General features: G+C 41.8%; 1 protein-coding gene across 3 annotated transcripts in view; it reads right to left on the bottom strand.

The window, feature by feature from the left end:
• Positions 1-592: 592 nt before the first annotated feature.
• Positions 593-13,384, bottom strand: part of OGFRL1 (opioid growth factor receptor like 1) — a 48,078-nt gene continuing 35,286 nt past the window's right edge. For all 3 annotated transcript variants that reach the window (XM_066604407.1, XM_066604416.1, XM_066604425.1), the window contains exon 7: positions 593-8,148. In XM_066604407.1, coding sequence (XP_066460504.1) covers positions 7,398-8,148 — 751 coding nt within the window. In that variant the 3' untranslated portion in view covers positions 593-7,397. The remainder of the gene's footprint in view (positions 8,149-13,384) is intronic.

Below are 13,384 nucleotides of genomic sequence, written 5' to 3'. Positions count from 1 at the left end.
CACTGTGACAGCACTGTCACAGTGTTCAGTGATGAGGCGACTGCAGCAGGCACAAAAGAATCCGCTGCCACAGCTGTGCCAGAGGACCGGGATGCTATCCCATTGCTTTCAATGGGGCCGGCGCTGCTATGAGATCAAGGAAACCCCTACAGGGATTTTTGGGGAAGGATTTGAAATATAAGCCCTTCTCTGAAAATAAACTCTAGTTACTGGAAAAAAAAACAAACATCATCTAGCAGTGCTGTCAAGGCTCCGGCGTGTCTTCTCCCCAGCACTCTTCTGTATAATTTTATCTGGCCGGGAATTTAAAAGTCCCCGCCTCCTAAAGGTGCTGCCTCTGATAGGATGAGTGCAGGAACCAATCACAACCCAGCCATTCAATCATTAAAACCCAGAAAACAACTCCCTTTTCCTATAACATAATGCTATGTATTCCATCTACCCTAATGCTTTATGACACCAGCATAGCTCACTTTTGCCTAACCACCTCTGACTTTTCCTCTCCCTTGGATTACCTTTAAGAAGATGTTCAACCATGTACGGTATAGTGTTCGCAGAGAAAAGCAGTGAGAGAGAACTTCTGAAGACAGTATTGAGCCAAACCACTTTATTTAGCGATATAGGTCCCAACATATGAACATTTTTCTTTAAAACAAAAAGTAATTCTTAATATTTATTAGTCTAAAGTTTCTTCATAGATGTGATTCTACTGTACATAATTTCAATAGTTTATATAAACTACGTAGGATGTCTTTGTTAGGCAACCCCTATGTAAAATGCCCTATTAAAGCATAATGAAGAGACAAACTAGGGTGACCTGAAGAAACTGAGATGGGTTACCTGAATACTCTTCCTATTCATGAAAGCTAAGATCCACATTAAGCACTTCTGCCTACTCCCATAGATTTCAATGGGTCCCATTAAGACCATTAAAAAAAAACAAAACGACTAATCATGGGGGAAAAACCTAGCAGGATAACCTCACAGATCAGCATTATCGCTGAGGTCAAAGGTTGTCTAAATATTAGGGCACTGGAAGATTGCATTCACGACTTTACTTTAGTTATTTGTAAATTTCAACACTATAAAAATAGATTTAGAAATTCTGCTTAGAAACTGTACCCTGATGCATATCTGTGCTACATGTCTATCCAAACTTTATACGGTCTTCATTCTATATTATTCTATCTCTAGCCTTTGCTACCTGGAAAATCCCCTTTTATAGGCACTATCAAAGGGAATGACAAAATACAATGTTTTTGAAATCTCTCATACGGGCAATGTGTCCTATGTAAATTGTATTTGTGTGGGCATTATTCTGTACAAGGCAATAACAAGGCATGTGTCACTAGTGAAAAAACATGTGCTTCAGCAGGTACATGTAACATTTTCATTACATCTTTGATATAATTTCAGCCCCAGAGAAGTACAATGTGTTATTTCATTGTAAAAACTAAAATTATACTAAAAACATTCTTGATTAAGGGTTACAGGTTACAAGTCTCACAATTAACAGCATTGACATGTGACATTTACCAATCAACATCTAAAAAATATCTACTGCATATGTTCCTATCCAGGACAATCATGGAATAAGCTTTAGAAATGGAGTCACTGTCATGTTTTATATGAAGTGAAACACTGTAATCAGTTTATGATGTGCAAAACAATGTTTCATATACTTAATCAGAAGCAAATTCTTGCATTAGTTTTTAATGACTATACAATGAATGATACACATCTAATACTTTTGAACATTTTCATACATTTTAAACTGATCAAGTTTGTGTTACGTCTCTTGGATAGAGATGTACAGATGTAGCGAAGTTTAACTTTAGGGTGCTTTCAGACGAGCGTGTGCGTACATAGGTGTGCACAAAACCAGGTGTCTCTTGGAACGATTGGTTCCCTATGGTGTGTTCACACGTACCTGCAAAACATAGGACATGCATGCACCATAGATTCCAATCAATAGTAGGCAGGATCAGCACACTGGAACTTGGTTAATCCAGTTTCTTTATTTCTCTGCAAAAAAACATATTTCTCAGCAAAAAAACATATATTATGTTTTTTTGCTGGGAAATAAAGAAATTGGATTAACCAAGTTCCAGTGTGCTGATCCTGCCTACTATCGATTGGAATCTACGTTTATTGGGGTTCTTAAGTCCGGACTTTCGCTACTTGGATTGTTTACCAGTTGTTTCTCCACTCCTGCTGTTATAGGTAGTGACGCTCTCTATCTTGATCAACTATTTGGACTGTAATATGCATGCACCATAGGTCCGTGTCAATATTCCACCGGGGTGAATCCCCTTGTCACTGAACACTGTGAGAGTGCTGTTACAGTGTTCAGTGAAAAGGGGACTCCCTGCGGGGAGCAAAGAATCCCCTGCCACAGCTATGACAGAGGATCGCGATGTTCTTCCATTGCTTTCAATGGGACCGGCGCTTCTGTAGCCCCATTGAAAGCAATGGGCCGCCAGCAAGCCCTGCAGGGATTTTCGGAGAGGGGCTTCAAATTTAAGCCCTTCCCTGAAAATCATCCACAGAACATGTTAAAAATTAAAAAAAAGATACACTCACCTCTCTGCAGCTGTCGGGGCTCAGGCGCGTTCAGCCGCGCCTTCTCCCTGCATTGCTCTGAATCTCTTTCAGCAGGTGGGGATTTAAAATCCCAACCTGCTGAAAGGGCTGCATCTGATTGGCTGCGTGCTCAGCCATTCATTGAAGCCATTGCAAACAGTGGCCAGAGGTGGAGAGGGGGCAGGAGCTTAGTGCACTAGCTCCCAGACCGTCCACGCCCATCTGAATAAGCCCTGAACGTGTTAAGATCTCTGTGCCACCGTTTGTTTACACTTGTAATTGCTCTACAATGGGTTTTACAGTGTTATAATATCAATATCCTTTGAATGACGTAAGATAAGATAACTTGTCACAAATTGTCAAATGAAACTGCTACATCTGTACTATGAGCTATATAACAGTTACTAGTATGAAGGAAGTAACGTTTAACTATTTAAATTAATAAGCAAAATTGTCAAAATGTGTAGAAAACAGCCTCACGTTTTCACCAGAGATTGTACAAACATACAGGGACATATAGTACCGAGTTGTCCTAGAAGTGGAGCAAATGTTCCATTTTCTGGCACAATAACAATTATTTTTTTTTGGTTATTGGGACAAATAAGCTTGGTTTGAAATAATAACTAATCAGGATTGGTCCTTGATGTCACCTGTAGACAGACAACTGTCTTTGCTACAATTTTTTTTAACCTTAAGGCTAAATTCACACAGGGTTGACGTCCAGAGGACTATTTGAAATGGTCCTTCTGAATGTAGGACATATACAAATACAGCTGCATTAAAAAAAAAACACAACCTAACTGTATAGAGTCTATTTTTTTATATACTGTTGTACTGAATACCACACTTCTCTATATCGTTGAGGCTGCAGGATATTAAAGCATTTTGGAAATGCAAGTCGAGAGGACTCCTTTTTGGCATACATTTAGCTAAAAAAATCTATGCTCAGGTCTGAAGATTTTGCCAGAAGAGCAGATCCACCGACTATGCACCACAGACCTGTTATAAAACAAACCTTAACTCCCTTTATTACTCCTTAATGTTAATTATTGTATTCCCAATAAAAAACATACTGTTTTGCATTACCTTAAACTGATATCAGATTCAGAAGTGCAAAACTTGCATATTTCACTGTGAAGTAGCGAAATGTCGCGTTCTAAAGCGGAACTGCAAGGAATCAAGTCAGAAATTTCACATGTGGATTCTGCCCATTCACAGGGCCAAATCCGCATATGAATACGTGGCAAAATACGCAGTAGAAATATGTGCTTCATCACAGATTTTCGTTGTGGCTTTTAAAAGCAAGCCCTTCACAGATATACACTAAAATAAGATATTTTCTTAATAATTGTTAAAATACTGGGCTGACACCTACTATTAGTTCTATAAACCAAGATTAGGAATATAAGCCTTGGACTACATTCAAACGGGCGAGAATCTCGTGCGAGTTTTGTGCGTTGCGACATGCAAAAAATCACACGGATATGAATTTCACTCTTTTGAATGGAGTTATTCACATGCATGATTTTTTTTTCCCTCGTGGTGAAAATCGCAACATATTCTATCTTTTGGCCTACCCTCGGAACTCCTCACCCATCCTTTTCATTGCAATGTTTTCTATTGAAACCAATGGGAAATACTTACGATCCTCTGACACACAGAAATGCGCATCTGAGGATCGCAATTTCACAGAAGATATGCAAAGATTTTTTCAATGAAAAACGCCTCGCATTGCCGTGAGAAACGCATGTTGGCAAGCACGTGTGAATGTAGGCTTATACTTGCCTTCCCCGTCGTTCCACTAGTGTAAGCGCTGAAAGTGGCCACTCAGTGTATTGCTTAGCTTAAAGGGCTAAACGTAGGTGAAAGATTCCATTTAAATCGTGTTATTTCTGCCTCACCATATCCTGCTGACCACTGCATCCACAGTGCTGAAGGATATTGGGTTTACAAAAGACAGCCAAGCACCCTGTGTTACACCTTTTTGGTAATTGGAATTGCCATAGAATGAAATGGGAGTTAAAACAGTGCAGCATAGAAAGTTATGTCTTTGCTGCATTTCATAAGTTTAGGAAACAAAGCTCACTGTTTAGCTATACTACTGGTCAAAAGTTTTAGAACACCTCAATTTTTCCAGTTTTTATTGATATTTACCCAGTTTAATGTCTAAAATGTACTTTAAAATAAAAGCATAGAAGAAATGAAGTTAAGATGAATGAAAATAATAAATTAACTTTATTTCACCTAATTAAAGCTAGGTTTTTGACTCTTCAAACGTAGCCACCTCTAGCTGATATAACAGCTTCACACAACCGAGGCATTCTTTCTCTAAGTGCATTCAGATATTTTTCAGAAATTTCTTCTGAATATTGTTGCAGAAGTTCCGACAAATGTGCTGCACTTGTAGGTTGTTTTGCTTTCACCCTTTTGTCCAGTTTATCCCAAATAAGCTCAATGAGGTTTATGGCCGCCTGCAGACGGCCGGGTCGGATCCGGCTGCGAGAATTCTCGCAGCGGGACCCGATCCGAGCATCTGCAGAGAGCAGCGTGACACTCACCTGCTCCCGCGGCCCCGGCTCTTTCATGTTCCGGCTGCCGGGCAGCCGGCGCGTGCGCAGAGCGGAGCTGGCGGTCGGTGGGTGACGTTTCTGTGTGGGGCTCTGCGAGCCCCGCACAGAAATAGAGCATGCCGCGATTTGTTTGCCGCCAGAGATTTTGCGCGGCCAAATCGCAGCCGTCTGCATAGGATTGCGTTTGTTAACGCAATCCTAAGGCAGCTTCCAGGGGCAGAAATGCCACGGGAAATCCCGCCGCGGAATTTCCGCCCGTCTGCAGGCGGCAAGCACATCATTCCACTCATTGAAGCCTACTGGTATCATCTTGTTTTCTACGTTATGTCAGAACTACTTAGGAAGCAAGTTTTGAATCATTGTCTTGCTGTAATATGAACCCTTTACAAACTAGACGTACACTAGAGGGTATAGCATGTATTAAAATGATGTGGTAGCCCCTTTTTTCCAATGTGCCAGTCACCCTGTGCAAGTTGCTAACTCTTGATCAAGCAGAAGAGCCCCAGACCATCACGCTTCCTCTTCGGTTTGACAGTTGGTGTTACACACTCAGAAACCATCCTTTCACCTACTCTGCATAAAAACCCCTGCATGAAGTACTAAAGATGTCAATTTTAATTCCTTTGTCCATAAGACCTTCTTCTACTCTTCAATAGTCTACTGAAGGTGCTGCTTGATATCCTGCTGGTCAAACCTGCAGATAGACGTCTTCTCTTTACAGTGGAAGCTGGTGTATATTTTTTGATGCATAAAGCTGTGCTTGAAGATTTTGTGCTGTAAGGCTCCAATCACAAACTACAAACTGTTGACTCTCACAAACTTCTCATCTGATTGGTAGTGGCCGTTGGTCTTCCAGACCTCTTCCTGTCAGAGTTTTTTCCAGTTTACAAATGAATTTGGATGACATGGGAAACTGTACTGACTGCCACCTTGACTTTCTTGGCAATTTCTCTGTATACTTCTAAGGGTTATAATTGTTTGTCTTTGGTTAATTGCCTTTTTCTTGCCATTATGATAGCATTGTGCTCTGTTCGGAGGAGCAGAACTGCTCAAATCCTGCTCAAGAGGGTGTTATAACGCAGGCTGTTCCAACACTGGTTATATAGAATCAGAAGTTTGAAAGTAATCTACAAAAGTTGCAACACCTCTTGGAATAGTTTGCATCCAATCAGAAATAACTGGAAAAATTGATTGTTGAGTGCGGCTGACGTATCTCTTTTGTTAGACTGATTATGTCTGCCTTTTTTAAAAAAATGGAACAATAAAGGATACAATTTTTACCTTTTGAAGCACTGTTTATGCTGCCTCCTCTTTTTTGATACATTGGTTGATGATCCGCAACCTTGAGGTCGGCTTGGCATTGCTGACACGCATTGTGATGTGTTTTTGTTTTGCACGTGGCTTGTTGAGTGCGGCTGACGTATCTCTTTTGTTAAACTGGAAAAATTGAGATGTTCCAAAACTTTTGACTGGTAGTGTAACTCTCATTCACTTATAGGAGACTTACAGAAACCGAACAGCACAGAATGTGTGGCCGTTTCCATAAACCCAGCCATCTATTTCACACTAGATTGTGCAAAGGCAGCACATGGTAAAACAGAACAAGGTCATTCTCTAATGTGAGTATACCCCTTTAAATTACAAACTGTTCTTTATATTGGCTTTGCTTGAACTAGTAAAAAAGAATAACACATTTTCATAAATAAAGTCATCATTACCAAAATGTACCAGCATTAGCTTATCGCCTCTCCGACATGGCACTTGATGATAATGAAAGATAATTAGCAAGTACCAGGAAATCAGACTGCTAATTATTTTTGGATGGATGTGTCTCTGAATCAGAAGACTTTGTGAAAAAAAGGCAAAATGGATTGGCTGTGTATAAAACTACCAGACAGCATCACAAAACTTAATGACAGAATATCAACTGCTGGTTGATTAACATAACAATTCATATGGCTTTACGTTTGTTAAAGATGTTCACACATTACAAGATAATTAATCAGCACTAATCTAAATATATAATTCAAGTAAAAATAGAGCATAAAAAGCCTAGAACTAGCTCCAGACATTATTCATACATCATATAGTGCACCAGTGGCTCTGCAGGGAGGCCAGTTATTCTGTGGTCAGAAGTCACATGTCTGCCAGTGTACGAAGAGCTTGAATTGCTTTACCCCTCGTTACAAAGGAAACTGTGCTGCATTTTTGACATTTTATATTGATTTATTCAACATTTCCCATTCATAACTTGCTTTCCTTATCTTCCAGTTCAACTTCATTTTCTGTACCTGAGGGTTCACTGACAGCAGTGGTTTCCAAAGTAGCGGGCGATAGGTTGCATAAGCAATCTGTATTGTCCTCAGAGGCATCACCTATTATGCAGACTGTATTTTCTTTGCCATCTCCACTGTCCTCTCTAATAATGTCAGATGTATTGATGGAATCTATGAGTGGATGTAACACTGCTTGTTGGGAATATTCTGAGCTGGAACCATCCTTTTCAGATTCCGCCTTAAATCCGTGCTCATTAACAGCATCATCAGCAACCTCATACTCGACCTGGCTGTTCACTTCACCAACCGCTTCGAGTTCCACCAACTTGCTATCCATTGAAGCACTTTGTGGCATTTCTAGGCTATGTTCAAACTTGGCATCCTTATATTTGTGTGTGTTTTTCTTCAAAGATCTGTTTAAAGAGGTTTTCTTTATAATTGTATTTGGCTCTGCTTTCTGTCCCTTTGGTGGTCCCCAAATAAAATGTTCAGGGGGTTGATAATGATGAGCAGCAAAACGTAACAATTTTCTCCTTTCCTTCTTCTCCTTGATAGTATACACAAAATACTCTAATGCACTTTGCTTCATGTTTGGGATTGTGTTCTCAACAATAGACTCCTCAAGAAGAGCCTTCACCAAAGGAGACTTATAATTCTCATATCCAAGTTCCCCGAGACTTTTTAATATTCGAGTAATTCTCAAGTAGTTGTGCTGGGATCTAAAATGATAAAAAGGTGACAGATGAGTCACTCCCCCCAATAACATATAGGGTAATTTGATCTTTACAGATATTACTTCTTAGACAAGACAAACAGCAAAATCTGAACATCTAGACTTGCTGCAATTTCCTGCAAGCAGAACCAGCCTTCATATAGAATACATATGGCTTCTGTGGTAATGGGGTTGTCCCACTTCTATGGTGTTTCCCCCAAAAATAGCCCCCCCCCCCAATAATACGCCCTATCCTGATTTTTTTTTGGGGGGGGGTGGGGGTGGAATATAAGCCCTACTCTGAAAATAAGCCCTAGTTACACTACATAAAAAAAGCAATATTCACCTAGCAGGTGCTGTCCGAGTCCCTCCCGCTGCTCTCCGGTAGGCTTCCGACGGAGCAGCTCTTGCTAGTGACGGGACTTGAATACCCCGTCTCCAGCAAGCAATTGGTCTGATTGGCTGAGGCTGCGCTCGTGAACCAATCAGACAAATCACTTGCTGGAGGTCGGGTATTCAAGCCCCATTACCAGGAAGAGATGCTCTGTCGGCATTGAGGACTACACGGAAGCCTGCCAGAGCCCAACGGTACGGACCTGATGGTGCCTTTTAGGTGCGTATAAGACACCCCCTGAAAATAAGACCCTGAGCCTCTTTTGGGGCAAAAATTATTATAAGACAGGGTCTTATTTTCGGGGAAGCAAAGTAGCTGTTTTTCTGCAGGAGTGGACTGGATTGGTACTGCAGGCTGAGTCCTATTGACTTCAATGGGATTCAGTTTGCAGTACCAACCTGGGCAACTGTGCAATGTACAGAGCTGCCTGCTTCTTGCAGCAAGACAGCTAGAAGTGGGACAACCCCTTTAAAGGAGTTTTCTCGTACAATAAGTTATTTGCTATCCACAGAATAGGGGATAACTTGCTGATTGGTGGGGTCTCACTGCTAAGACCCCTGACAATCTCGAGAATTGGACTCTTTGGGGGTTTCACTGTGAGGGTTTCTTCTTCCACATTGATGTCACTCTGAATGGAGCGGTGGCTGAGCTTGCGCGGTCAGCGCTCCATTCATTTTCAATCGGACTGTCGAGATACCCAAGTGTCACTTGCTGGGGTATTTCCGTCACTCCCACTTAAATCAATGGAGCACTGACTGCACATGCTTGGCCAAGCTTCATTCAGAGTGATGCCACTGCTGGGGAAGAAGCAACGCCCGCAGTGATGGGAGAACGAGAAATGGGAGGGTCACAATTCTCTGTGAAGAGGTGATAGCTTGTTATTCTGGTAAGACCCCTAGAAAAGACCCTTTTACAATTTTAACCCTTTGCAATCCAATTTAGGATTCAGGGTTTCCTAGGGGGCTTTCTCTTTCTGCCATTTTACATTGGCGCTATCTGCTGGCTAGAGCCAGTTCTGCACTATGTGACACACCGGAGAGGCCCTCCGGCAACAGAGTGGCCAGTAATAAACAGTAAGAATACCCTGCCGGACATCTTTCGACATCGGAGCTATACAGGCTTCAATCAGAATGTTGGAAGACATCGGACAGTGGATTGGAAAGGGTTAAAACTTTCCAATAAAATACTATGAAGAGAGTTACCTGTAGCAAACATGTCCTAATAAAGTAAAAGAAATCTATACACTGACACTTCTAGCTTCAGAGTACAGAGATGACTGAAACACGAGGACAGCAGCAGATCAACGGTTTCACAGTGGTTGGGGTTGTTGTTGAAAAGGAACAATATGTGGAACTCAACTGTATTTCAGACACATCCGATGCTCTAGATCTGCTCTTTCGATAAGGTTTCATAATCATATTTAACATTTTTCTCCTATAAAAAGTTTTTACATTTTTCACTTAAATCTTAAATGTCAATATTTAGATATTGCTTTATCTTGTTTCCATCTATTTCAGCAGCTTTTCATTTCTGCAGAACTACAGATTAGCGATAAAACAACTCCAGTCTGGCTGCTGTGACAAAACACAGAGCTCTTGGGATCAGTTTTAAAATTTCATGGCCCCTCTAACAGTCCAATGCCATTTTTAATACTACTGCTCTTTATGTGTCTCTAGGGTATTTGGGCCCACTCGATTGGCAATGCCCAGGCTCCACTGCAACTCACAAAGTTACACCCATGTCTGGCGAAGGAAAGTTCTGTTATTAACACAATCTAGCTTTCTAGGCAGATCTATTACTTAAAAACATTGCAGGTGATTCAACCGTGATAGTAAAAGTATTCTCCGGCTTTAAAAATAGTTTGTTTGGCCTCAGGATAGCTAGTAATATCTGATCGCCAAGGGTTGTCCACGACTCGTGACCATTCACTTTAATAGAATCCTGTAGTACTCAGAAAGGGCATTCTAAAAAAAACATACAGCGTTCTGAGTACTCACAGGAGCATGCTCAGACTTAAACATTGAAGAGGCTGCAGTACTCACAGAAGTGCTGCGGCCCCTTAAATCAGCTAATTAGCGGTGGTCCTGAGCAGCAGGCAATCGATCAGATATTGATGGCCTATCCTGAAGGGGGAAAAAAAGGACAGATGCCATTACAAATATGCAAGACTATGAAAGGGATATGTTTTGTGTTTGAATTTATTAAACTAGTACAGTCTTCATTTATTTCTATAAATACTAAGATATTTTTTTTTCTTATCACCTGGGGTAATAAAAAGGTAAAAAGATGTTGATATGAGGGTTTTCAGCTTTAAAAGCTTTAATCGCCGGCCACTTTCCACGATCGGAGAATCATTGCAATTCTTCGCTTGCGGTGGGCAATTCGCAACATCAAACATGTTGCGAATTGCCCCGATTCTCCGCGGCCAGCCTATCTATCAGATAAGGCTGAACGGCAGAGATTCAGCGGCAGCTCCTGCTCCCCGGGCGGCGGAGATCTGCCGCGGGACTTCACAACGCCCGTGGACAGGGGGCCTTAGGCCTCATGTCCACGGGGAAAATCAGGCCCGCTCCGGATTCTCCATGGAGAATCCGTAGCGGGTCCCTCCTGCCCCGCGGACATGAGCGCTGAAAAGAAGAATAAATAAGAATAAACTTACCTCCCGCCCGCTCCGGATCCTTCCTTCGCTGCGGCGTCATCTTCTCTGCGTCGCGGCGTCATCTTCTCTGCGTCGCGGCCGGATCTTCTTTCTTCGGCCCGGCGGATGCGCAGGATGACGTTGGTGACGTGTCCCGCGCATGCGCCGGCCCGAAGAGAAAAGATCCGGCCGCGACGGAGAGAAGATGGCGCAGCGGCGAAGAGAAGAAACTGAGCGTGTGAGTAAATTCCGATTTTTGTCTCCCGCGGATCCGGACGGCTTCCATAGGCTTCAATAGAAGCCTGCGGGAGCCGTCCCCGCGGGAGACCCGCACGAAAATGGAGCATGGTCCAGATTTTTTCATGCTCCATTTTTAAAAAAATCACTTTTATTGACGATCCGCGGGTATTTATCTACCCGCGGGTGGTCAATGCTTCCCTATGGGGTGCGGATCCGCGGGCGGGAGAAGAGTTAAAATCCGCTGCGGATTTTAATTCTTCTTTTGCCCGTGGACATGAGGCCTTAGACACTATATATTCTATCACACAATGCTACCTAGTACCATAACTTGCAGAGTAGGTTCCTTTTCCCGACATGTGCTGCATTGCATTTAAAATTGTCAGTTATGGTGACTACCCACTAGCGTTTTTTTACTGCTGCGAATTTGCTGCTATCTTTTCTTCCAATTGTCAATGAGACTTTCTAATGTTAAAAACGCAAAGTTGTGTTGTGGTTTTAACATTAGGAAGTCCCACTGACAATTGGAAGAAAAAATAGCAGCAAATTCGCAGCAGAAAAAAAAACTCTAGTGGGTAGTCACCCTTAGGCTGTGTTCAGCAAACACACTTGTCATATGTGCCAGGTAAGATTCTAGCACATGCGCCAAACATTTGCCAGAAGACTGCCGCAATTTGCCGGAAGGGTGTCCTTTCAGCCTCCATCGGGTTGGTGTAATCTGCCCAGTATACTTTTTAAAGTATAAGTAAGAGCAGAAAGGTGTGATTTCTTATATAGTGGGGGCACACAGACAGGGAATACTGATGTATACCTCCAATATATAGCTCTAATGCAATGTGAAAGAGCCTTAGAGCAACAGCCTACAAACTGTCAACTTGCCAGTACCATCTGTAGTGTACAGAAATTGTACACTCCATAAATGAGCTGGGGACTCTAAAGGTGGTCAATACATGAAATAATGTGTATCTGTAACTCTAATGTCATGTTGGTCTATCACACTATATCTAGACTGTCACTGCCTAGTTTAGAGGCATTAGTCAGAAAGTCAAAAGCAAGACAGTCTAGGATAGGAGGAAAGGTTCTTCGCACAGGTTGGTTGATGGCAGTTAGTGTAAAGAGAAGAGGAGGAGCTAGTCTAGTAAGGGTGGTTGTGGTCTAGGAGATTTGTGGAAGTGCATTTTGCAGAGAGGACCTGAGGAAGTTGCTAGATAGAGAGTTCCTGAGAAAGAGAAAAGCTACTAACCAATGCAGTGGGAAGGAGGACAGAAAGTATGAGCACCCAAAGTTGTAAAATATCTACTGAGAAGAGAAAAGGAAAGTAATAGATAAACTTCAGCAAGGACCTCAAGTAACTAATTCACTAAAGGGGAATCTTGATATCGGACAGAATAAAAGAGAATCAGCAAAGGCCTAAAGTAACTATAATACACTAGGAATGAAGCATTATACTAAAAAGAACAAAGGAAATGTAATACTTGAGATACTAAAAGAAACTAAAGAGAGAGAAGAGCAGGAGGGCAAAGCATAGAGAACAGAAAGGATTCCTGTACTTATAAACTGTTAAGGAGCTCGTTTGTGTCCAGATAGCAAGTCTGAACTTCATGCCTGCATATGTTATAACTGTACTGACAATTGTCTGAAGAGCATGCTCCTTTAAGAAACTCTGAATTGTACTAAGAATTGCACTAAGAAAGTAACGTAAGTCTGAAATTGCACTGACAAAGCTGAAGTCTGTTCTGGTTATAAAGCAACAAACTGTTCCATGTTTTCACTGTTAATTCTGCCTCCAGGAGTCACTTCCTACCATCCAATATCTGCACTGAGGTACCGCACTACACTTCAGGGGAAAGAAATGTTTTATTTTTCCCATTTTTGTATTATTTTGCCTTGGCCTGTATACGGACTGGCGTCACGAACTTGACAACTGCCCTTTTTACCTGTGCAGAACTGCACCAGAACCGCATATTTTCCTTG

The sequence above is a fragment of the Eleutherodactylus coqui genome, chromosome 1 (assembly GCF_035609145.1).
Source record: "Eleutherodactylus coqui strain aEleCoq1 chromosome 1, aEleCoq1.hap1, whole genome shotgun sequence".
NCBI lineage: Eukaryota > Metazoa > Chordata > Amphibia > Anura > Eleutherodactylidae > Eleutherodactylus > Eleutherodactylus coqui.
This window is presented reverse-complemented; position numbering and strand designations above follow the sequence as displayed.